At 35.2% G+C, this 23512-nt stretch overlaps 1 protein-coding gene across 2 annotated transcripts in view; it reads left to right on the top strand.

Moving 5' to 3' along the window:
• The first annotated feature begins 1013 nt into the window (after positions 1–1013).
• LOC117163447 (uncharacterized) overlaps positions 1014–23512 on the top strand; it is a 371317-nt gene continuing 348818 nt past the window's right edge. For both annotated transcript variants that reach the window (XM_033345729.2, XM_033345728.2), the window contains exon 1: positions 1014–3259. In XM_033345729.2, coding sequence (XP_033201620.1) covers positions 2762–3259 — 498 coding nt within the window. In that variant the 5' untranslated portion in view covers positions 1014–2761. The remainder of the gene's footprint in view (positions 3260–23512) is intronic.

Below are 23512 nucleotides of genomic sequence, written 5' to 3'. Positions count from 1 at the left end.
AGACCCTGATTGCGATGTTCGTAGATAGTCATCGATGCTAACTCTCCTTCTCCCTAGCGTAATGCGTTCTGGGCGTGTGCACGGCACGAACATCGCTACTTGAAATCAACTTACCGCTCTATCTGTTCAGCGCCCTCGTTAAATTCAAACAATAGCCTTTCTTTTATTCGTATACGAATACGAATTTTGGAGTCGTACATATACAAAGAACCCACAAATAAGAAAATGATTTTTACCGAATACTTCCTATCGAATCAATTTTATGATATAAATAATATTAAATGATATAAAATAATGATATAAATGATATAAATGATAATAAATAATATATAATTTTGAAAAATTACGTTAGACTTATTCAACTATATTGTTTTCTAATTTTATTACGCGATCTATTGGGTTGTGACATGAATCAGAAACCAATTCCACTGTTTATTAATTTCGTAATTTCATTATACAAGTATATGATTAATATACAATTCACAAGAAACAAATGGCCATCTATTCCTACGTTGACCCTATTACGAAATTATTAATCACACGGTGCTCAATAGCTAACAAAGTTACAAACTACTAAGGACCATTAATACCACTTTTATTACTTATCTATATTACGTTTAATTTGACCCCAGTCCATAACTAACTTTCCAAAACGATCCAATATTATTCCGTGAAATTTCATCGTTCAAATTATAGAATTCTTACAGATTGAACATATTTTAAAGCAACGTCTTCTGCTGGACTATAAAGCTACCGTTTTTGCAGTGTAATGTACCCGTGTCGAACTAGAGAAAGAACGAGCAGGAGAAAAGAAAAGAAAGAGAGGAAGAAGGACGCGGCTGTTGCATCGTGGCAGCGCAGGAGCGCATCAACAGGATCTCGCTGGACCAAGTTGCTTCAACTACCAGTAGTGGGGATGATAGAACACGTGGTGGGGATATGCCGGTTAATGGAGTGGGGACACGGCACGAAGAAGAGACGAGTGGAGCTCCCTCTGGCGAATGTCTCGCGTCAGTCGAGCCGTGTATCGCGTCGCGGTAATGTCGTGTTGTAGTTGCGTGTTTCGCGTATCTTGTTTCGAGCACTGATGACGCTTTGCTTACCGTGATTATGAGCGACGTGAATTCAGTGAAATCAAGTTCGGCATATTGTTTCCGATATGTTTTGAAAGCAGTGAGAAGGAGCAGCGTGCGATAGAAATAACACGCAGGTTTTATTGTGAACGCTGGACCGCGTGCTTTCCGGCCGTGTCGTCCTTTCCTCTTTCGGAGTTTTCAAGGTTACGGTTTCAATACTGGCACGAACGATCCCGGAGACCGCCGTTTCTGTCTGCGGTTTCGGTCGTCCTCTCTCTGTTACTCACGTGTCCCTGTCGCCCATTCTAAAAAGAAAAAAGAAACTGGAATACACTAACTCGTGTAATTTTAACGTTCGTCGATTTCTATTTCACGCACGTAAGTTGATATTTTCATGAATTTGTATCGTTTTTCCCCATCTGTACATACGTGATGTGTTTCTTGTTTACTGCTCCATTCAACTAGTTCCTCGTTGAATTTCATCGGAAACAGTGAAGTTTTACTTGTAAGCAAACGAAAGTATTTCTAACAGGAAATCGAAGAGAAGTTACGTTAACGATATAACATTACCGGAGCGAAATTGTTGGTAGTTTCGTGAGAAGAGACTTCAAGGTCAGGAAGGAATAACTACAAGAAGGACATATCGGTATCATAACAGTGTTGGAAGAAAAGAATTCTTACGATTCGACTGAATGTAGATTAGTGTATGTTCTGTGATTAAAGCCATATTGTTTGTTTGACGTCTTCCATCCTTCTGTGAAAGGTACGCCACTATACATTGAAAACGTGCAAGTTTGTATTATCCTTCGAACAAAAGTGCTACAAAAATCCCTAGCATTCGAAGTACGTATAAAGTAATAGTGGTAAATATCTGATAAATAACAGATTTCTTATTGCGCGTGTTACATTATATAGGCTATAAACAAAGCCAATACCAAGCAGGTCGCGCGCAATAACATTCGTCGCTTGTAATTTGGTGTTCCGAATCGACACACGTGCGTTTGAATCGCGTTTAAAAGGATTAATACCTTGGATCGGTTGAATTTCTCTGTTATTCTCTCTTACCGACCGAGAAGCGTGCTTCGTGAAATAGAACGAGGCAGGGACACGGAGTACAATTACCCGCGTTTTTCTTTTAATTCTTAACTGTGCACCGAGAGAGAGAGAGAGAGAGAAAGAAAGAGAAAGAGACTCGTAGCAAAGCAGAGGCTCGCTTAGAAGCGTTCGAAACGAGAGAGAGATCGTATCGGCGCGTCGAACCAGTTCGATCGTCCGCGCCTCGTAATGAGCCGGGGCACCGCACGTTGAAGATCGAACGTGACCAGTGCAGTAACCCTCCTCCCCCTCGCGCGCGTAGTCGATCGGTATTCTCGAAGGAGCCGTTAATCGAGGGTACCGCCCATTACAAGAAAAAGCAATCGGACCCGGGATCGGTTTCAGGCCGATTCGATAGCAAATATCATACGTGACTTCGTTCTTTCCCTGAAGACGTCGTCGTCGATCCGCATTCTTTCGAAGATGTCGCGGCGCGTAGTTTCGAGACAGAGCGCATAGGCTAGGAGGAGACAAGGACAGAACGGGACGAGATCTCGGAAAGGAAGTCGAAGGGAGAGACACGTGTACACGAGAAGAGAGAGAGCGGCGGGGGCGTGATAAAGCCCTCGCACTCCTCGCCAACGACAGACATGACGATGGCTAGCAACATTGTGGTTGAGTGGCTGCGCTCGCTTCACTTAGGCCAATATTCCGAGTCGTTCATCGACAATGGCTACGACGACCTTGAGATTTGTAAGCAAATCGGTGATCCTGATCTGGATGCGATTGGAGTGTTCAATCAAACGCATAGAGCTAGATTACTTCAATCGGTGAAGACACTGAGAGAAGAGGGTGCTGCGAGCGTTTACTTCACCTTGGAAGAAAGCAACGATTGTTTGTGCGACAATGTCAGCTCGAAATCTTCTAGAACGTCTTCTGAGAGACCGCTCAGCGATAAAGAAGCGCAGAGGGCTTCGCCGACTGCCAGCTCTTCGAGCGGTGGTCAGGAATTAACCAAGTTCGCGGACGAGTACGAGGAGGGAAAGGCGGAGCTCGTCAGAATCCCAAGGATGCAGCTACGGGTGCTGCTGCAGGAGAAGCTGAGGCACGACGGCATCAGGCTGGCTTGTCAACCTTACACAACACCGGTAAGTCAGCTTGTCCTTTTTCCTTTTTGTTCGTTTTTCTTATCCTTTCTCTCGCTCCTTCTTTCTCTTTATGGACGTAAATTTTCTTCATCGCTATACCTGACTATTACGTTTAAGACAAAGTTAGTTATTTGCTTCCTATGGTAAAAAATGCTGCGAAAAAATTTACGGCTAGAAGCTCGGTACGATATAAGATGAGTTACATGGAATTCACGGAACTTTATCATCCTTGGAAGTATTTCGCTTTTTGATTTCTTTCCCTTCTTCCCTGAAATTTCTTTCACGTTTTTATTTTTAATTCCAACCTGTCATTGACTAGCACATCTATCCGTTTGTTGTAATAATAACTTTGCGATTTTTTTCATGGACGTTTATGAGGTAGTTTATTTCTTTTCTAGTTTTTTTTTATGTGTTATTTTATTTTAGATTAGATTATTATGATACGCATTGTAATCTCGTATCAGAGATATTCTGTTACAAATGGATAAAAAAGAATTTAACGTATTCTTTAGAAACAGAGTATGTTGAGCGAAAGAAGTAAATTTATAAGGGAAGGCCGAATTTGTCATCCTTATTAATTGTACGAAAATAATAAATCTATTTTTCTGAATGGATTGAAATGAATAATTCTAACAATAAATATAATTTATGGGATAAAATAATAAATTTAACGTATATATCTATGATTCTATGATCGAAGTTAATAGAAAAGGCAGATTTATAAATTATCGTTAATTATATTAGCGCCATAATATTTTTGGTTATTTATGATCAATATCGGAAATACGAATCGAATTATCAAATTGCGAAATAACTATATGAATCAAGAGGATGTTTCAGAAGAAAAGCAAGATAATGCAGAAAACTCGTAACCCTTGTAGAGACACGCCTTGAGAATGTAGATAATTCACTGATTCATTATTTCGTTACAGTAACCCCACTGCTTCAGATAAGACGCGTACTATAATTTTATACGTTCTACGATGTATATATGTATTCATTATATCTTTCCGAAGACAACGTGTAGTTTATACATTTTAACGAAACGTTTCATCATATTTTTGTTTTATATTTTTTATGAAAACGATTAACCAAAATAACAGTGATTAGAAATAAATAAATATATATATATTTCATTAAGGAAATTCTTCGTTTTTGAAGTTCGTATCGTTTATGTACTTTTAATATGTGATAAATAATATGTCTGGCTTTCTCGATTGATTAGCGATAAAAGCCTGTCTTAAATTTCTTGAAATTTAAATATAATAAAATTAAATATAATGAAATAAATATAAATGCGCGCAGCCGCCCTAAATACTGTATCAAAATTATACATTTATTTTGATAACTAGTACAAATTTATTGAACGTTGGAGAAGATTCATTTACATAAGTCGATTCCAATTAATATTTATAATCGCTTCATTTTTAACTATTTAACTGAATCACTCAATAGTCTACATTTAGGTCTTATAGCGAATGCTGGAATTAAAAGAGAAATAAGATAGCACAAAATAAAGTTTGAAGAATGTAGTCGTATTGATTTTTAAACTTTTATTCATGATTTGCACATTTGTGTTATGTAAATTGTAAGTAGAAAAAAGTAGAAAAGTGTGTGGTTCGATAATATTGTTTCAAAAATTGAAGTTATGCGACGATAAAGACAAATAACCGCATCTCATGCGTAATTACATTTTTTGTTTGTGAATACAAACCACCCGGAATAACCACAGGCTTTACGTTTTAAAAAGCAAACAATTTTAAAAAAGTGCATCATATTTTCATGCAGAAGTAGTTGGGAACGGTATTTCTGAAGTTTCAATTGAAAAACAGCTAACGAATATGAAACATATTTTCTTATCTAAAGACTACGCATTGAGCGTTATCAGGTCCATATACATGACGTCCGATTAAATTGCACCAGTTTGATTCAAACTTTCGATGTTTTAATCGTCCCTTCTTCTAATTTTTAGATTAACAAACATAGATAATTATAAATCTGTACTTTTGTCGTAAGCAAAAATGTATATGTGTAAGTTATAGTTGTGTAGGTATCGTTTCCTCAAAATTATTCTTATTATCTCATCAACTTTCATAGGACAAAATGACTGGAACTTGTAAATTTTTCAATTAAAATGAATTATGCATTTTGTTTACCTAAAATGTACTTAAAATTCGCTTGTTATTTTTTATAAAACCTTTTCTTGTCCTGATAATATGAGCAAAAATGTAAAAGAGTACGTAATAAACGAAGCGATATATGTATATTTACAAAATGGACGTTAATGTTATAGCTACTTGTATAAACGTACAAGAAAAACTTCTCTGCGCGAAGATTTAGAATCTTTTGTTACCGCGATTGAAAAAGGAAGGGAAATAAATAACAGATTCATCCGACAATCATGGTAACAGAAGTTACGTCGATCATAGTGTCGTAAACTAATAAATTGTATTGTCATACCACGTATTACCAATCCGACTACTAATGAAACTGAAATTGAGCTAAAGACAAAGTACACAATTGAAGTGATTATTAGAACGTCACTGTACCAACGCGTTGTATCACTGTCATGAATATGAAGCCTAGCCACATTATCGATTTGAAATAGCTTTAAATATGATCGTAGTCGCTAATGATTCACATAGCTGGACAACGTCTTTCCAGTATCTGCTTGTGTTAATTAATCGCGAGAAGAGTTAAGTGCACTTTGAAAAAAGAAATGTACGTCTGATATTGGTACATACTGTATAAGCGTGTGGGTAATTCTATCGTCGAGGATAAGTCTGCCATTACTTACGTCCGTTTCTTGACATTATGACCTCGTATTTACATGGCTGGGGCCCTATTTTACTGGTTTATGGTCATGATGCTTAGCGCATTGGTAAAGGTACCGCGTAAACAAATCGTGGCAGCCGTCGAATTTGAATGACAAAAGGCCAGCTTTTGCGGAGACTGTAAATTACGTAGCAATTACGATTGTACCGCGGCCGAAAATTTACGAGCACGTATGCTACGTTTCGCATCCGCACTCTCTCCTATTGGTTTCCGAATTTTAATTCAATCCCATCGCAATGGATTAACCGCTGTTATTCCAGTATTATAATCAATTTTACGAGTTTACGAAAAAATATTTGGGACTTTTATGAAATGGATTTTATTACTCGAGACTGTAAAAAGATTATCTTTACTATCCAGCCATTAATAAAGTTACTAGCTCGTAGAGTTCCCTGAGTGCAGCTGATCGATAGATAGATATACGAATAAATTATTGATAGGAACATCACAAAAAGTTTGTTAGCTGAGAATATTTGAGATAATATTTGTACGAAAATTCAGGTAGGAAAAGTTTCGCAGATTGCGTGTTTTGTAATTAGTAGTATATTTTGAAATGTAATATTGACTTTGCTTGTGAGCAAATGTCGGTTTAAAACAAATTTGACAGTATTGCAAATATGCATATTTAAATATACACAGAATTACAAATATTTATTACGCATAGTGCAAACTCAAATATTTTGATATTAGTTTGATGAGAAATAAAACAGAATAAGTGTGTAAATTCTAAATTACATAGATTAATATATAGGTCAAATGTTCTTTACATGATACGTATACAAAATTTGATACATAACGAGGATGTGAGACAAATAAATATTATTTCCGAAAAGAATTTGAGAACGCAAGCTTATCTTCAAAATATAAAATATACGTGAAGAACATGTTACCCGTGTTCAAAAGAGCAAACGAAAAGTGTTCTAAACATCTTTTTTGGTTTCCCTGTACCATTTTTAGAGAGAATTCATTTTCTACATTAATACAAAGTAAATGTTATCGAAAATAGTACTTGAATAAGTTGTTTCGAAATATTAAGAAAATATTAAAAATAATATAAAATAATAAAAATTTAATAAATGGAAATAGTTAAATAACGTCGAACAATAAGGAGAAACACCCTTTATATTAAATTTTCCCTTGTGGAAGTGCTGGTGCTTGCGCACAAATGATTGCAAAAGGGAAAGGAACGCAATAAAAATACCTGTTCTCTCTCAGAGCACGGTGGTCCGGTCGTCATCTGCTCCTTGTTCCCTCTCGATGCAGAACGCACATGTTCCTGTGGGCGTGCGTGCACGCGTGTAACCAAGGCTCTCTCGCGAATATATCGACCTTCGGCCAAGTGATATGTAGGTACTACCTCCGGCTTGGAAGCATACTTTCGTATTTATTGGTCCAATCCGGAAGGTCCGATTTGTTCGACGCCTCAACTGGATATCTGGTCAATCAACATTCCAAGTATAGGGACCACGTAGTCAATCACGGCACCCGCGATACGATCAGTGCCACTATGCGCCTATTTATTTGTTGTTAGCTGCTCTTTCATGGTACAACTAGCAGCTACAGTCGAGAGCACCGCAAGGCAATTTAAGAAAACTTTATTCTCGGAGAATAATGCAAAAGTGTGTAGTACAGTTGTAGAGGTCACGAACGAAATACGTACTTCCTTCAGAGTTAGTGAAAATTGAAGACTCTGGAATGAAATTTATTTTGTTTTTAAAAGTTCTGTTTATCTTGTGCATTTTGCATATTTGTTCAAACAACATAGATACAGAAGAGTTTATTTTATTTTTATTTGTATAAGTTTACTGCATGTCAAAAATTCTTTAGGAGAGCCGAAGTCGAGGTACCATTTTCTGTAAATAAATGTATCTAGCACGATTAGTAGTGTAGGATTTGATTCATTGTTTTATATAGTATAAGATCGTTTTTATAAAAAATATTGTCGTTTAAATCAGAACTTATCTTCATTAAATGCATACTTGAACGTTATACAAAAACTACGAATGTTCGATAAAATTTGAGAATTGCAAACAAGAAATATCTTTTGTTTCGTTTTAACCAAATATTATGAACATTCCTCTAAGATCTACGTCTCTTAAGATCTGAACGAAGAATAAATCCAAATAACAAATTGTAAAAAGTCGGAACATGGATTTAATACAATTAATTTCTAACTAAATGAAAATCATCTATTTATTATGAATTATTCATTGTTTGCTTGCAAGCACAAAGAGAGCTTTCATTGAAATCCAGCTTTGTTGTCTCAGCTTGTATTAATGCATAATCCAAACATGGAATAATCAAGTGGTTGAAGTGTCATGTTGAATTGTATGGTGGGATAGCATAACGCGTGATTGTTGCTGAGACGCGAAACAGGAGAAATGCGCTATGATCGAGCAATTTAGTAGTTTCAGCTATTCCAGACAAGAGGAGAGAGTACGGCGACCGAGTTCATCGTATAGTATAACTGTACGCAGACCAGCAGTAATAGCGTTTAAATATTTGAGCAAATGTTCAATCGATATACCTATCCCTTAGCCAACCCCGTCACAGCTCTTTCTGAACCGTCCGTTTCCAGCTCCTTTCCTCTTTCTAACCCGTTCTACCTTGTAGGCGGCCGATCGAATACGTTTCCATGAAATATCAAACGCGACGAATGAGATTCTCTTATTCTATGTAGAAATAGGGCTGTGGAAGGAAGGGAACATTATGTTTTAGACTTTGGACGATGAAAATATATCCGTATACTGCGTAATTGTCCGAATATAGGTACGGTTAGCAATATACTTCGATTATTCTAGCAATGATTCGATTGCTCTTGATAATGAATGCCAGTTTTCATCGCAATATAGCTATCCTTGAATAGGGACACAAAGAATTTTCGTATTATTTCTCTTATTTTTCTCTGAAGTAATCTCTTAATGTTGTTTGCGTTAGAATTTAGGTAAGACATGATTTGTCGTTTCCAAATATCGATATTCATCATTTTTCTTTTGTATAGAGAATGCAAATGTTCCGATTGCTTACGTTAGAATTAATTTGGCTAGGATACGATTGACCATTTTTAAAAGAAGTCCTTTTTATGAACATGTAGAATTATTTAATTATTTTTAGGATATTGTGATAGTTATACTAATTTTGCATTGACATTTTCTAACACTTATTTTAATATATATGCTCTTTTTTATGGTATGTACGAAGCTTTTGTAGATAACTGTATATGTATATGGCGTTGCCTTACCTCATCATAAGAAGTAGATAACAATCCATTGCTATAGATTGATAAACGCTCTACTTTTAGAACACTACAATTTAACGGTACTCTCGTTTCATTAAAAAATTTAATGACGCTCTTATTACATTCTGGTACACGAGAGAAACCATTCTATTCCAATCTTGGAAGGAGGAAGATATATTTCGTGTGATGAAATATAAATGAATATTTCTATGGTATATCACCCGAAGCATACATAACACGCATCTAGATCAGGAAAGTAATCAGGAAAATCTTGGATATTTGATAGGGCATACAGTACGTGTAAGAAATTTATGGTTTTCGTAGAAAGAGCCATTAATAATCTTTCGTTTCTTTCTCGACCTTCGCCTTCCTTCTTCCGCCTCTGTTTCTTTCCGCGATTTAACGATAAGATTTCTTCTTCTTCAGCTCGTATACGTGCAACTCTCCTGCATCTCTTCCCTCTTTTCCTTTCTTCTGTCGAAAGGAAGAAACATAGCTTTCCTCGACACCTGCGAAAGGCCAAGTTTGCCAAAACGTTAATGAAGTAGCATCGCTGCAAAGCGTCCTAATAAAGCACCAAGCCGTTCCGTTTCATTATAACTAACATTGTCCTCTTTGCATCTTAATGGTGCATAAAGAAAAGTATTAAGCATGATATTGCCTTCCAGCTGTACGTACACTATGCTTAGCAGAGAATTTAGTTTCAAACTAGATGCTGGATTTCTACGGTGTTTATAGCGTTACATGAAACGTTTTTTTATTGTTATTAGGACGCGTTAAGAGAAATCTATTAGGAATGTTACAATAATCCAACAGTTATAATATTACGATAGGTCAGCGGAAACGTAGTATTTTTTTTATTGTCACATCAGCTACACAAATTTGAGTATTGGTAAAAGAGTTGTAAGGTGGTTTTACTTTGAGAAATTAGATTCTATTAGATAGCTGGGTCCCTTAAGAATAGAGATACTTATGATATTTATGCAAGACTACCATGATTTTCGTTTAATTTAGATTTTGAAATGATAGTAGTTCTTCCAAGATACTTCCTGTAGTCTCAAATTCGTGATTATTTAGCAATTATCTTGAAAAATTGGATGATGCATTTTAAAAATCAATATGTATTCATTTTTACTATTTCTTTTTATTTTCCATGTGTAGATTTAACAAAGCATTTTTTACATTTATATCAGGCCATTAAGAAAGCGCAGCTATAAATTAAACTATGGATAATAAAATCGTTGCTTTAATCAAGTCAAATATAAATTAAGCAGATACAGCGATTGGATTTTATTTCAGACGAATTTAATCAGATATTAATCTGTAAGTATTAGATTCGACTAGGAAACTAACAGAAATTGGGATTCGAAGAAGCACGAAATTGAACTTCGATCAGTGGCTCGAATCTTCAGCAGAGTGGTTCAGATCTTGATTAAAGCATCTGTAATTTAAATGTATAGACTTCGTTATTTTTCGTGCTGCCGAGAACATCAGAGGGACACGGTAGAAAGAACGTAGCAGTAAAATTGATCTTTTTTATCTCTATCTTTTTCAAACGATGTCAGTCTATTTTAAATGAAATTTATCTTATTATATATGTTAATGAGATAAATATTCAATTATCGGGACAAAATTGCTTCCTCACTCATAAATATAAGAGTCTCCGATTACACACCCTGATAATCATTGATCAGGAAATCAATGTCTCTGCAATCGGGAGATCAGATAATTGGCGCCTGGATAATTGATCTTTAGATCACTGACCTTCTGGTACAATCAGCCCAACGTATTATACTATCTCATTAGCAAATAATTAATATGCAACTTTCATTCTACGTTATTTCAATATTAAAGAAATTTCGTACGTGGTACAATAATATTTGTAAGGGATCCAAACATTTGAAATAATTTCATTTGTAACAGCTGCAGGTAATTGTCATTTGTAAAAGCAGCAAAGTAGTAAATTACTCTAAAAGTTAAAGACCGTATTATAAGAAACATCAACAGCTGTAAATTATTAATAATTCTTATTACTGAAAAATACTTTTGTAAAAAAAAAATTAGTAAATATCCTCGCAAAAAACAAAATGAATATCCCTCAATTTATAGGGAATCTGTTCTTAATTGACGATAGAGTAGTTTTTCCATGAAATGAGAATTGAGTTCGAACATTATTTGTATTTTCAATGAAATTAGGAAAATATGTATCAACATGAATAATTTTAACACTACTATATCCATAGCGCTACATCAGCATTATATGAGTATTAATTATTACTATACGGCATCGATATGTACTATTGAATTTTCTAATAACCACGTTTTATTAATTCCCGACGCGATCGAAACTAGCCAGTCGTCGTGCTATTGAGATTATATATTCTCTAACTTAAAAAATATCCGGATAGTCGTAATAAAATGCAACAAAATGGACAAACAACGTTATGGAGACGGGATGGTGAAATTTTTGTTTAAGATGAGCATTACTTGGCATTTTAAAAATCTGTTGTATTTCGAGGTAATTTAATTGCGTGATAAAACGTTTTCCCCAAGCAAGTGTACGCGCTGTTTGTTGGTGATGCTTTCAATGCACTTCTCATTGCCATTTTCTTCCTTTTATTCGTGCGTATGACAACGACACAAGTTTCGCACGAGTGTCTGAAAAATGTTTAACATCGTAATGTCATTCTGCCTCGTTCTCATGATAATCCAGCCGCGAAGTAGTGCATACACACAAGCATTTCGCATGCTGAAGCGAGACATAGGGAGAAGGGAGATGAGAACAGGATTACGTTAGGTCAACCGTGTATATACACACATATACATCGAGCGTGCTTTGCCAGAGTTGCGCGTATATCTCTGAATGTCCACGATGAGAGTAGAAATCCCTTTGGACAGAGAACCCTCTTTGATGTTTCTTTTTTTGAATCCTCTTTCTCTTTCTCTTTATCTCTCTGTCTTTTTCATTTGCTTTTCACTCGAGTGTGGTCGATGTCCATCTTGCCGGTTTAATCTCCAGTAAAGATTCCTTCTCACCTATGCGCCGTTTAAACCACTCGATTTAAATAGACATTCAGGTAGTAATTTATATCTATTAGAATGAGTTAATCATTCCTCCATTCATACATTCGAATACCTGTTTTCACGCTTCACCCTTAAAGTATTTCAATCTTATTCGGTTCTAACATTAAAAATAAAATTTTGAGACACGTTTGTATGATGATATTTGTTACATACTTTTTTTAACTTCATTTCTGTCAATTATGTAATTACTGTCAGATATATGTTCGATATTTTATATATATGGTATATGTAGAAGCAGTTAAATTACACTTTTCTTATAATTGAAAAATATTTTTTCCAAATTATAAACGTTTCGATTACAAGGAATATAATCCGATGAAAGAAACTGATCTTTTGGGCGGAATAGAGGTTTTTTTAAAAAGATTTAAATATGTCAATCTTTGTGCTAATATGATTATCATATTAACACTGCACAAGTGTAGTTGTGATGATAAATTTGACAAATACATGATATATTATTTATTAATCCATAAATCTCGGAGCGAATTACTGTCCACATGATGTATCATAGCATATTGAAGTTGCAAATTGAAAATTAATTCACGAGTATTGTATGACGCACAATAATTATAAATACTGCCTAGGTATACAATATGATTTAAAAATATTAACCAGTTTTTCTGCGTATAAATAAAAGGCGTAACCCATCTCGTTAGAAATTCAAAAGGTTTAATTAAAAATAGCTGTATAAATTTCCAATTCCATTTTATCTGGAACAATTTCACTGGGCTTTGTTTTCGACGATGAATCAAAATCCGTATATCGAAGTAGCACGATGCTCATCAGTTCTGGATAGGCTATACCTTCTAACAATTTGCTCACTCTGTAAATTGGGTGCAGTGACTACTTATAGAATCGTGGTTCACTATCCGTTGGATATTCCGATATTGGGCTCTGCAGCAGTTAGAAAATCAGATAGGACTGAAAATAAGACAGGGAAAACATTAGACGGATAATAAGAGGGAAAGGTAGGGGACAAAGGGAAGGAAATGAAGAGGAAAGAGCGCGTAAACGTACTGTAAGAACGGAACGCTTATTTACGAATGCATTATCTCGTCAGTAATAACCTGAGGTATATTAAATTGCATTACGCGCAATCACTGAGGGAGATAGAGGAAGTTTGTTCTTCCGTCGTCTTTGTGCATTAATAGAATTTATTCGTTTCCTAGCTATTCTTTCACCCATTTTCTTTGTTAACTAACGATGACATAGGAAATAATTATGTGAAAGTAGAAAGCAACAAACCGTTTCTTAACTGTTACTTAAAGTTCATTAATAAGTGACATTGTGTAATTTTATATCGTGGTTTTTGAAGCTTTATGTTTAAAACAACAATAAAGGGATTGCAATACATTCACGTTTCACTATTTAATAATTATAAAATGGGGTAAGTTGAAAAATTCCGTTAATTAACAATTCTCAAATCATACGTAGAGCTGCGTTCGCTCTAAGTAACTTTACCATTTAAATCGCTATAGGGAAGCGTAGAAATTCGAGTGCAAACGTATGGTTACATTCTTTTTCGCTTGCGTACATCTACGAAGCTGAAACACCGTAGAAACATTATATCTGTAGTGTTATATCAAGAATATTTCACCTCTAAGAGAAAAAAAAAAAACGAGAGAGAAGGGGCTTATCAATAAGGTAAATATCACAGCTGATCGAATTAACAATCTTCAAGACATGCATATGTAGAATATAACTAGGTTCGTGTCTTGGTCTACTAACTTTAACCACCTAAATCACCATACTAATACGTAGAGCATTCACAATGATACCTATACAGAAAGACGAATCTGATGTCTGATAATCATGGGATAACATCAAAATTTAAGTGTAAATGTACGAGAACATTTTTTCCACCTGCATGAATCTACATGAGTGTAGCTAACTAACAATAAGTAGAAGCATTACCGTACGGACTATTCCCTCATCGAGTTGGTAGGCTGGCACGCAATGCATGCAGCGCTATCTAGGCAACATTAAGGACTCGCCGGGTTGTATTACGGTTGCCTGGTAATAAACATGTTTAATTGCAACGCTAATGGTGCAGGCGGGGAGCGTAGCCCAGTCTCTTGTCCCTGTAACAGTCTAAAGCCATTGCGTCGGCTTTGCTTTCCGCCAGAATGCCATCGTTATTGGTAAAAGGAAAGGAGGAGAGAGGGACATCGTTCGTCGATGTTTCTATGGGCGATCGATCGCACCGGAAAATACGATCAAACCGATCGGTGCACTGCGTTCTTGTTCTAAAAGCTTCACCACCACGACGTTTGCTCGGTTATCGAGGGGGTTTATGGTTCGTCGAGTGTTTGTATTCGTGGATCGTTACCAACACCGGAAGTTTCCTGTAACGATGGCAATAATTGTTTCGATAGAAGCTGCGGTGAACTTGGTGGCCACGCTGAAAGTGAAAGGTGTTCCTCAACTACGGTTAACTTTAAGTTAATTTCCTTGCTAATACGTTATCGATATTCGTTAACGGTACTTGACTCCTCGCTTCTTCGTTTTTCCTTGTTAAACGCTTTATTAGGCTAGACTTAGAACGTAGCCACCGAGTTTTCAACATTTTATCGACTGTGGTCGTCTTTATTAGAAATAACGGCTACTAGCGGAATTTTGTAAAACGAGAGAGAAAGTTGGTTGGTTTCTTCAAATTATTGTTTCTTTTAGATCTATTAATATGTTATAGAGGCACTTTTTAACTTGCTATTTATCGTGAATACCTATGAATTACATTACTTATCTGTTTCTAGCTTTTACACAAACATTATTTAAATAGGGTCAGTACTTTTTTAAATCTGAGTGGTACACGTCTCTACACAGGAGTATATTCATGAAAGCAAGTTAGGCAATTTGAAATGAATTTCTCTTTTAGAATAAATTAAACCAGATTTTTTCTGCGAAGAATAATTTTGCATAATGTATCTACGTGCTGCATTAAAAATATTAGCGCTGGGAAAGACACAAATATAACAGTGCATACTGTACTCACAGTTGTGCTCAGTGAAGTGGAAGAAATGCGATCTTAAGTGATTTGGCTTCATAGTGGTCGACTGTTATCGGGTCCGGTATATCAGTAGCGTTACGCACCGAATGCTGATAAAATCAGTAGCAGACATGGTACTCTTATCAGCAATGACCGATCGATCGTCCAAGAGGGTAGGATAGTCTGAGGTCTGGATCCACTGTGAAACAAAAGCATAGTCTCGTTAGTGGGGATTAAGCGAGACCCAAAGTAAGGAAGCAAAAAGCTCGGTGGACTAATGCCGAAAAAGGGGAAAACGGAACGAAAGAGGATCTTATGGCCAATGGATAGATCTTTTTGTAACAAAGATTCCAAGTTTCGAACGTGATTGCGATATATAGCGAAGAAGAGATGACAAAGAGTCGACTAATAGCCGAGTCTGTAACTTTTTGCAACCTGTAGGAGATTCAACATATAGTTTAAACTATTCGATAATTAAATATAAATATTTAGAATTAACGTATAAAATATATTAAATTTTAGTTTCGAAATTAAAATAGTTCTAATTTGGAGTTTTGAAATATTTAAGATTAATTTATATTGTGTTCTACGCGATAAATAATATAGATGACCTTTATCACGTAAAACACAGAATGTGGCGTAAAATAAAATATTCTAAAATTCTAGATCAATTATGACATTTTTACGGAAATTTTGACTTATAACGCAATAATATATAAATATACTAGTTGAAACTTAATATGAAGGCAGCGCGCATTTATCTTAATTTCAGTATAGATGATCGATAATTTTCAAACAATTGTTTCGAGTATTTGATCAGAATTTTGTATTATGATCTGCTAACGATGTGTTTCGTGCATATCATTTGTATGCTGATATGATTGATTCAGAACTCCGGAAGAATAATTTCCTCTATCATATCGATGTTTTATGTATGAAGTAATGTCTGCTAAATCAACTGGTTGCCTGTTTTCATTGTAATCAAAGATCATCTTCGATTATTCTTCAAGCTGAGTATTTTTCAGTATAAAATTCTCAGTAAGAAATCCAGAGAATTGTAAAAACTACAGTCTACTATTATTTCAATACAGCACGCTGCTATTCACATTGAGGTATGAAATGAAGACAAAGAGTGCACGTTATATTTCACAAATATGCAATGTAGTATTAGAAATATCCATGTCAAGTACAGCTCTACATTCGAGAACAAAGGATTAATTTACCTTTGATATAAGACCGTTTTACTGTCATAAAATTCAAAAGGCATTTCTGGTTGAAGTCAAGCCCATGGAAATGAAATGTAAAACCTAAGCTGAGATTGGTATCATTAGAAATTAAATATTTTTGTAAAGAAACTATAGTTTAAAAGGAATTATAAATTTATTAACTAATTTTATCGTTAGACAAGTAGAAATATAAATATATTTCTCATATATTTCAAGGCAATAAATATTTATAATGATTGCAAAATTTTGTTCAGATTGTGCAAGTTTTAAAAATGTTAAGGCAGTTAGTCATTAATTCAGAAAATATATACCGAATATTTTTACAATACAGAGGACGTTTAGAACCGAACTAGGTGCAAAACTGACCACATTTCACTTAATAAAAATAAAACAGAAAGATATCTATATATACACGAAATTTTATAATCGTGCTTTGTTACAATACATTGTTAGAAATGCTAAATTAGAAGCGTTTAAAGTATTATAAATGAATGCACGAAATGTACGTACAACCGTAAATACGTATCAGAGATTAAACTATAATTAAATTATATACTCGCAAACATTTTACATTTTCTTTCCTAAATTCTTCTACTTCTGTATAGCTTCTCATAGTTATTTGTTTAAGCCTTCCGTAGATTATTCCAATCTTACCCAAACTCTGTCTCTTTACGTGTATAAACTCGTTTGTGCAAAAGAGATGAGAGTTGGTTGTAGAAGCGAAATTAGACATTGCTTAGAAAACCTAAATAGTTTGACCCAGATACGGAATGCCTGGTGGCAATTCGTGCGGGATATGAAGTCAGATTATGTACTCTTGAAAATTTCGTCTCGTTCGAGGCGTATCGAGATATACGTGTAATGGCTCCATTGTGAGGAGGATCGAATTGGCGCGTAACGGCGTAAGAATAGTAGCAAGTCGGGAATCTTTAATGCCATTCCGTTAACCGGCCATGAATTATTACCGTTTCCGGGATAGTTTCGTACGAGGCTGCACACAATATATCAAGCTCCTTTAACTTCGTTTCGCGGGCAAAGCATCGACCAAAGACTCAGCTGCTACTGCCTGGATATCTCTCTTACCAAGCAAGATTTCCCCCGATTTGCGAACGAGGCAGATTTACTTCCGCCTGCCGAGCCGTGGCCCGCCAGAAAAATGGCAGTGTGGAAATCGGCGCAACTGCACAACCCCCTCGTCAGTCTATGCAATTTTTATCGCTCCAACAACCAGAGGAAGACGAAGCAGAGCTATTACTCGACTTCTGGCGAGCGAGGTTCTCCGGCTGTTTAATTACTTCCGTCAGGTTTTTTTTGTCGTCCTTATAGTCAATCGCCTTTTCGTCTTTAACGAAGGAGAAAGAAATTTCTTTAGCTCTTAGAATACGGAACCTCAAAGGCTGTATACAGGGTGGTGTTGAAATAAATGGAGGACGATCTTTGATGTTGTATTCTGCTCTTCAGGGATGAGGAAAAGTTAACATCTTCAATGCTAAGATCTGCGACAATCTGGTTACTTACTGTAACAATACATTTTATTGTATCGTATATTGGTTAATAAACTTTAATATTGTTACAAGATATATCGATCGCGTCAGAAATTATTTTGGAATCAAAAAGTGAAATTATTATTATTATTATTATTATTCGTTGAATTATTTATTCGTCACTTCTATATTATTTATCATAGACATTAAAATATAACCAATTATATATCTGTGGCGGCACTCGACCACGGAAATTTCCAACGGCTTCGCGACACAAAGCGCTATACCTTCAAAGCGTAAGGCCGACAGGCCTAATGTACCATCGATATCTCTACGGTTCTTTCGCCGAATATTCAGAAGAATGCATATGCGGCAACCGTCGCGAACTTCTAATAAACGCGCGCGTAGTGGGGATATCGAAGGGCAACAAAGAAAAGAATCTGTTTGGTTTCGAACCAAAAGATTTATTCTGCCCCGAGCTGCGAAGTGTGAAAGGTTAAGCGTCATAGCGAAGCAAACACTATTAGAGAAACGGGTTACTGACTCTTGATAGTTCAGTATTAATCATTATTTGTTATTAATCGTTAATCGTTGTTAATCGTTAATTGTGGTTAATCGTTATTTGTTGTTAATTGCTAAGAGTTTAATAAACGTTATTGTTGAAAATCAAGAGTTTTCTTGTGGGCACCTTCACCGACGATCACCTCATATCCTTTATGCTTAAACAATTAATTACTTTTCCAAATTTATTCAGCAACGACTAGGATTGGTTGTGATACGTATACCTATATAGACACATGAAGGTTCATTGCGTGTAATGAATAATTTTTTAAAGCTTATACATATATGAGTTTATTAACGCTGAAAGAGTTAAACGATAATTTTGTAGTTTTGGAATTGACTATAAACTTTCACATAAACATAAAATTACAAACAAAGAACAACTTAACATAAAATTTGCACAGTTTAATATACTCACTATAATCAGTATCATTATATGTTTTATGAAAATGTGTTCTTTTTTACCTATAGAAAAAATAGAATATACATAGTATGAAAGTTTGTTCACCTATTTTTATGTCACAGCGTATAAATTGTATTTGCATTTTAGCGCGACAGGAAACTGAATGAAGTGTACGTTCGATGTCCAAACAAAATACGAATTACCGCGAATTTTCGATTCGTTCAATCGAATAATATACGAGCGGCACGATTTCGCCATTACGCGAACGTGGTTTGATTATATCTATCGCCTGCTATCGATCCTGCCTGATAATCTTCTTCACTGGAAGATCGTAAGGCACAGGGAATACGTATTGCTGGCACGCGTGAGTTCTCCCTGCGGCTCACAGCGGAAAGCTTTCAGTTAAAAGATCGTTTTTTCTACACTCTTCGATTCTACTATCTCGTTTCTTTTAAGTGCTTCATCTGTACGAAAATATGTCGCTGAAAGATCGTACATTTGACAAATTTTCAAACTCCAAATCATAATTATAATGCTATTTCGGTCAGCTAAATATCCTAAATTTCTTTTTGTTCGTTTAAATTACTCTTGCTGGTTATTTACATTCGATTATTTGACAGAGTTGATTATTGAGTAATTTAAATTCCTCTGATAGTCTTCAAATAAAGTTATTCTAGTCTTTCAGTAAGCTTTGCGAAGTTGAGGTTAGTAATTTATTAAGTATAGTTGAACTAAGGTATTTAGTTTTGACGATCAAGATTGGATAGACGGATGGTTAAACTCGTAAATTTCATGTATATTCGTAAAATATTTTTGGTAACCTGTAACAGAGTTGTCCTATACCAAGCGGTATAAGCACGGAGATGGTGATTCTACATGAAAAAGCAAAGCAAAAACGCGAAATAAAATTTGTTCGTTTGGCGCTTCGCTTCCGAGGAAATCGAGTTTCAGAATTTGTTGGATACACGTGCATTTGATCGTCTATATGTGACGGTAGTCGAATACATACAATGTAGTTAATATACGGTGAAATTCGTCAAGCAGGTGTACACGCGAATGCGTATGAATATTCAAGTTCAATTTTTTCAGAGAATCAAAAACTTTAATGATAAAATTTTATTGTACATTTTTTATTTGTTTTTCAATATAAATTTATTCATTTGTTAGTTTTATCACCAATGTATTGACCAAAACAGTAATATACCTACCGTATATTCGATTACTATATCTGCAGTAATACGAAAGTCGTCACATCTTATAGAAAAAAAACATCTTTTTAGACATTTATTTGTTAATATATCAAGCGATAATAAAAAAGGTAGGTCGTAGTAATCGTATACAAATTTTACTTTATTAAAAATTGAAGTATTTAATTGTAAAACGCTCTAAACACACACACTGTCATAATTCACTTTCGAACATGCTCTCAGTGATCTTCAATTAAGTTGTACCGTATAATTACAGTGGTTATATATTATCATATTATAAAAATTATCGTCACATATATCCTTATTTGCAAATGAATCATTCTTTTATCAGTTTCCACATTTCATTTTCATAAATACCTATAGTCATATAAAAGTATATATTGACCGATTGGATTAGTATGCAAATACTATAACGAACGTAATGATGTGCCGATACCGTTTCTAACCGCTGTATAATTCAGCCAGTATGAACCAGACTTTACATAAAGTATGCATGTCACAGGCTACCTGTACGAGAAATATAGATATCTGAGAAGTTTGACACATGAAAGTTGGCGAGTTCGTTGAGAGAATAGAAAGCCACAAACGCGCGAATTCTAGCTGCAAAACTTCTAAGTACCATTCCGCGCACGTAGAAATTCGTTTTATACCGTTTCATTCTTCGCCTTACGAACGAGTTTGTATAGTAAGGACATAATTAATTCTCGTAGATCGCGTTCACGGCTTCCAAGTCGAATTGATGTCGTTCGTATCACTGGTGCGCTTAATTTCAACGATATGACGAAATGGCGAATGACTAATTAGCGCGAAATACTTTATAGATTATTCTATGGGAAGAATGAGAGACATAACCGTGGAAAAAAATAAATCGTTCGCCATCGAACGTGATCTTTTTATATTTATGCAGCTTATGACGGTGATACACAAAACGCGAACAATGTTACATAATTTCTTTTCGTATCAAAACCTGTAGAATCGTCGCAACAACGATACGGCAGCTAACAATAGTAGCATTGCAATAACAGCCATATAAACTTTTGTGATTTCAAGCTTTATTATCTGGTTTTCGTTCAAGTTCTTAAGCGTAACAACGATAGGGAGGTTCTACTAGCATTTTCATATTGATCCCGTCCTTTCTTGTCGTTTTTTATCCTTTCAGTCATTCGGAAACAATCGCCTTTTCTTCCACTTTGATTAACTTTGCTTTTCTGTCGTTGCCCTTTAGATTATCTTGTTTGCCTCCGAATAAATTCCCGACGTTGAATGAAATTTAATGTACGTAAAAATTGAATATGTGTTTGTTCAATTATCTTACACGCTACAATGCTGATTACTTGATAATGAATACACTTGAAGTTTATTTTCTAATTATTTATGTTTAAAAGTACCGCGCCGAGTGTGCCTAAATTGATTTAAAGAATTCTACTTTACAATTATACATATAATATGGAGATTTTTTAATCTACTTTTACTGAAGCGCGTCACATATAAAATGATAGTATTTGCTTGCAATAATAGAGTAACAGGAACATCTGTTACTAGCAGACATCTGTTAAGATAACAGAATAATCGAATCGTAGAATTAATATTCAGATAATAGGGTGTTCGGATAGTAGTTCGCATAAGGAAGGCTCCACTGTATTTGTTTAAAGTTAAGGAGAAAAGCCAGAAATGTCATAAAACAGCTTTATTGGGAAAATTAAACTTTGATACTCAAGTCCATTAGAAAAGGAACAGGATCTAATGAATCTAACTGTATCGTTCATATAACGAACTTCATATCTTACTTATCGTAAAAAAGAATGACTAATAAAATATTTATTGTTTTACGGTAATTGTATTCTATGCTTTATTTCAGTACAGAATAGACATTCCATTGTTTTTAATCAACGCGCCAAATCGTTAACGCTATCTTGCGCAGACATATTGAACATTATAATCGTCGTGATTGTTAATTCTGCAGTCTCAATTCTCAAACAAAATATGTTGTAAAATGGAAATGTTACCACGAAAAAATGGACGTCCCTCGTTTTCCCCTTTATTCTTTGAAAAGCGTAGTAGTATCGCGAAATAAATGAAGCAGAGTGATTTAAATAGGCTTTCCATAAGTGGTGAGGATAATCTATACGGCGGCAGGTGTTGATTGTGCTCTCGGCATAGGAACGTGGAGACTGGTTTCACGCGTTATTGTGCCCGCGAGGAAACGATAATGGTCCTTTAACCTGTAACCTCAAGTAATTACGGAGTTAACTGATGCAAATTACAATAATTTGCGCTAAAGAAGTAGCGGTTCCTCTGCCTTAGATCAGGCCTCGATGGCCTGGCCCTCTTGTACTCTTGCCACGCTTTTGTGTCAGTTCTAGTCGTTAACCGAGTCGCTTCCGGCACGGTTCAAACGTTATCTGCATTCTTTATGTGGTTTGAAGCTTCACCTATCGCCTCCAGCTGAAAACTCTCCCCTAACCATCCTCTATCGCGTTTCACATATTTCCCATATTTTTAACTACACGTTGTTTAAGTATATCTCCTTCCGAATCTGATAAAAGCAATTCAAGTTGTTTCTTTGAATATATTGATTTCATCTATGCTGATTTACGTTTATATGACATGTTTGTATTGTATGGCATATATTTGATCCTTCGTTTTTGTATAATTTCTTTGTATTTCTGAGAATTTTATGTCGCTGTCTTTTACTAACATATTTCTATCCTGCGAATTGGATCCCCTCTTAAAAGGAAGTTTATATTATTTCTCACTATTAGATAGTAGATTTTAGAATGTATTCAATGCTCGATTTTCGTGCAATACAATGACGATACACGGTATTTAATGTGTACGTAATTTCAGACATACCTACGATTATTCGTGGGATCCTATCCTATAAATATATCCTATCGTACGCTATAAATTATTTTGAGAAAATTACTTGATCGATGAGAGCTTTCTCAAGAACATTCGCATACGACTGAAACCATGTTATTCTAATGTATGTTGTACAAAGATCAACTGTACGTTCGAGTTATCAAATGTATTTCTTAAAAGATGTATTAACTAGGTCTATTATATATCTAAGTACATTAGCTAGGTCTGTCATAGTTTTGAATATTGGATTGCTGGAGATAGAATGTTGACTTTCGATCATATTAAGGAAGTCAGACGCAGATGAATCATAATCACAGTTTACGATCAGTTCATTCCATATCGAACAATGTTCTGTATTTATGAAAC

The sequence above is a fragment of the Bombus vancouverensis genome, chromosome 9, assembly GCF_051014615.1.
Source record: "Bombus vancouverensis nearcticus chromosome 9, iyBomVanc1_principal, whole genome shotgun sequence".
In the NCBI taxonomy this organism is placed as follows: Eukaryota; Metazoa; Arthropoda; class Insecta; order Hymenoptera; family Apidae; genus Bombus; species Bombus vancouverensis.
The sequence above is the reverse complement of the archived record's forward strand: the minus strand, read 5'-3'. Positions and strand labels throughout refer to the sequence as shown.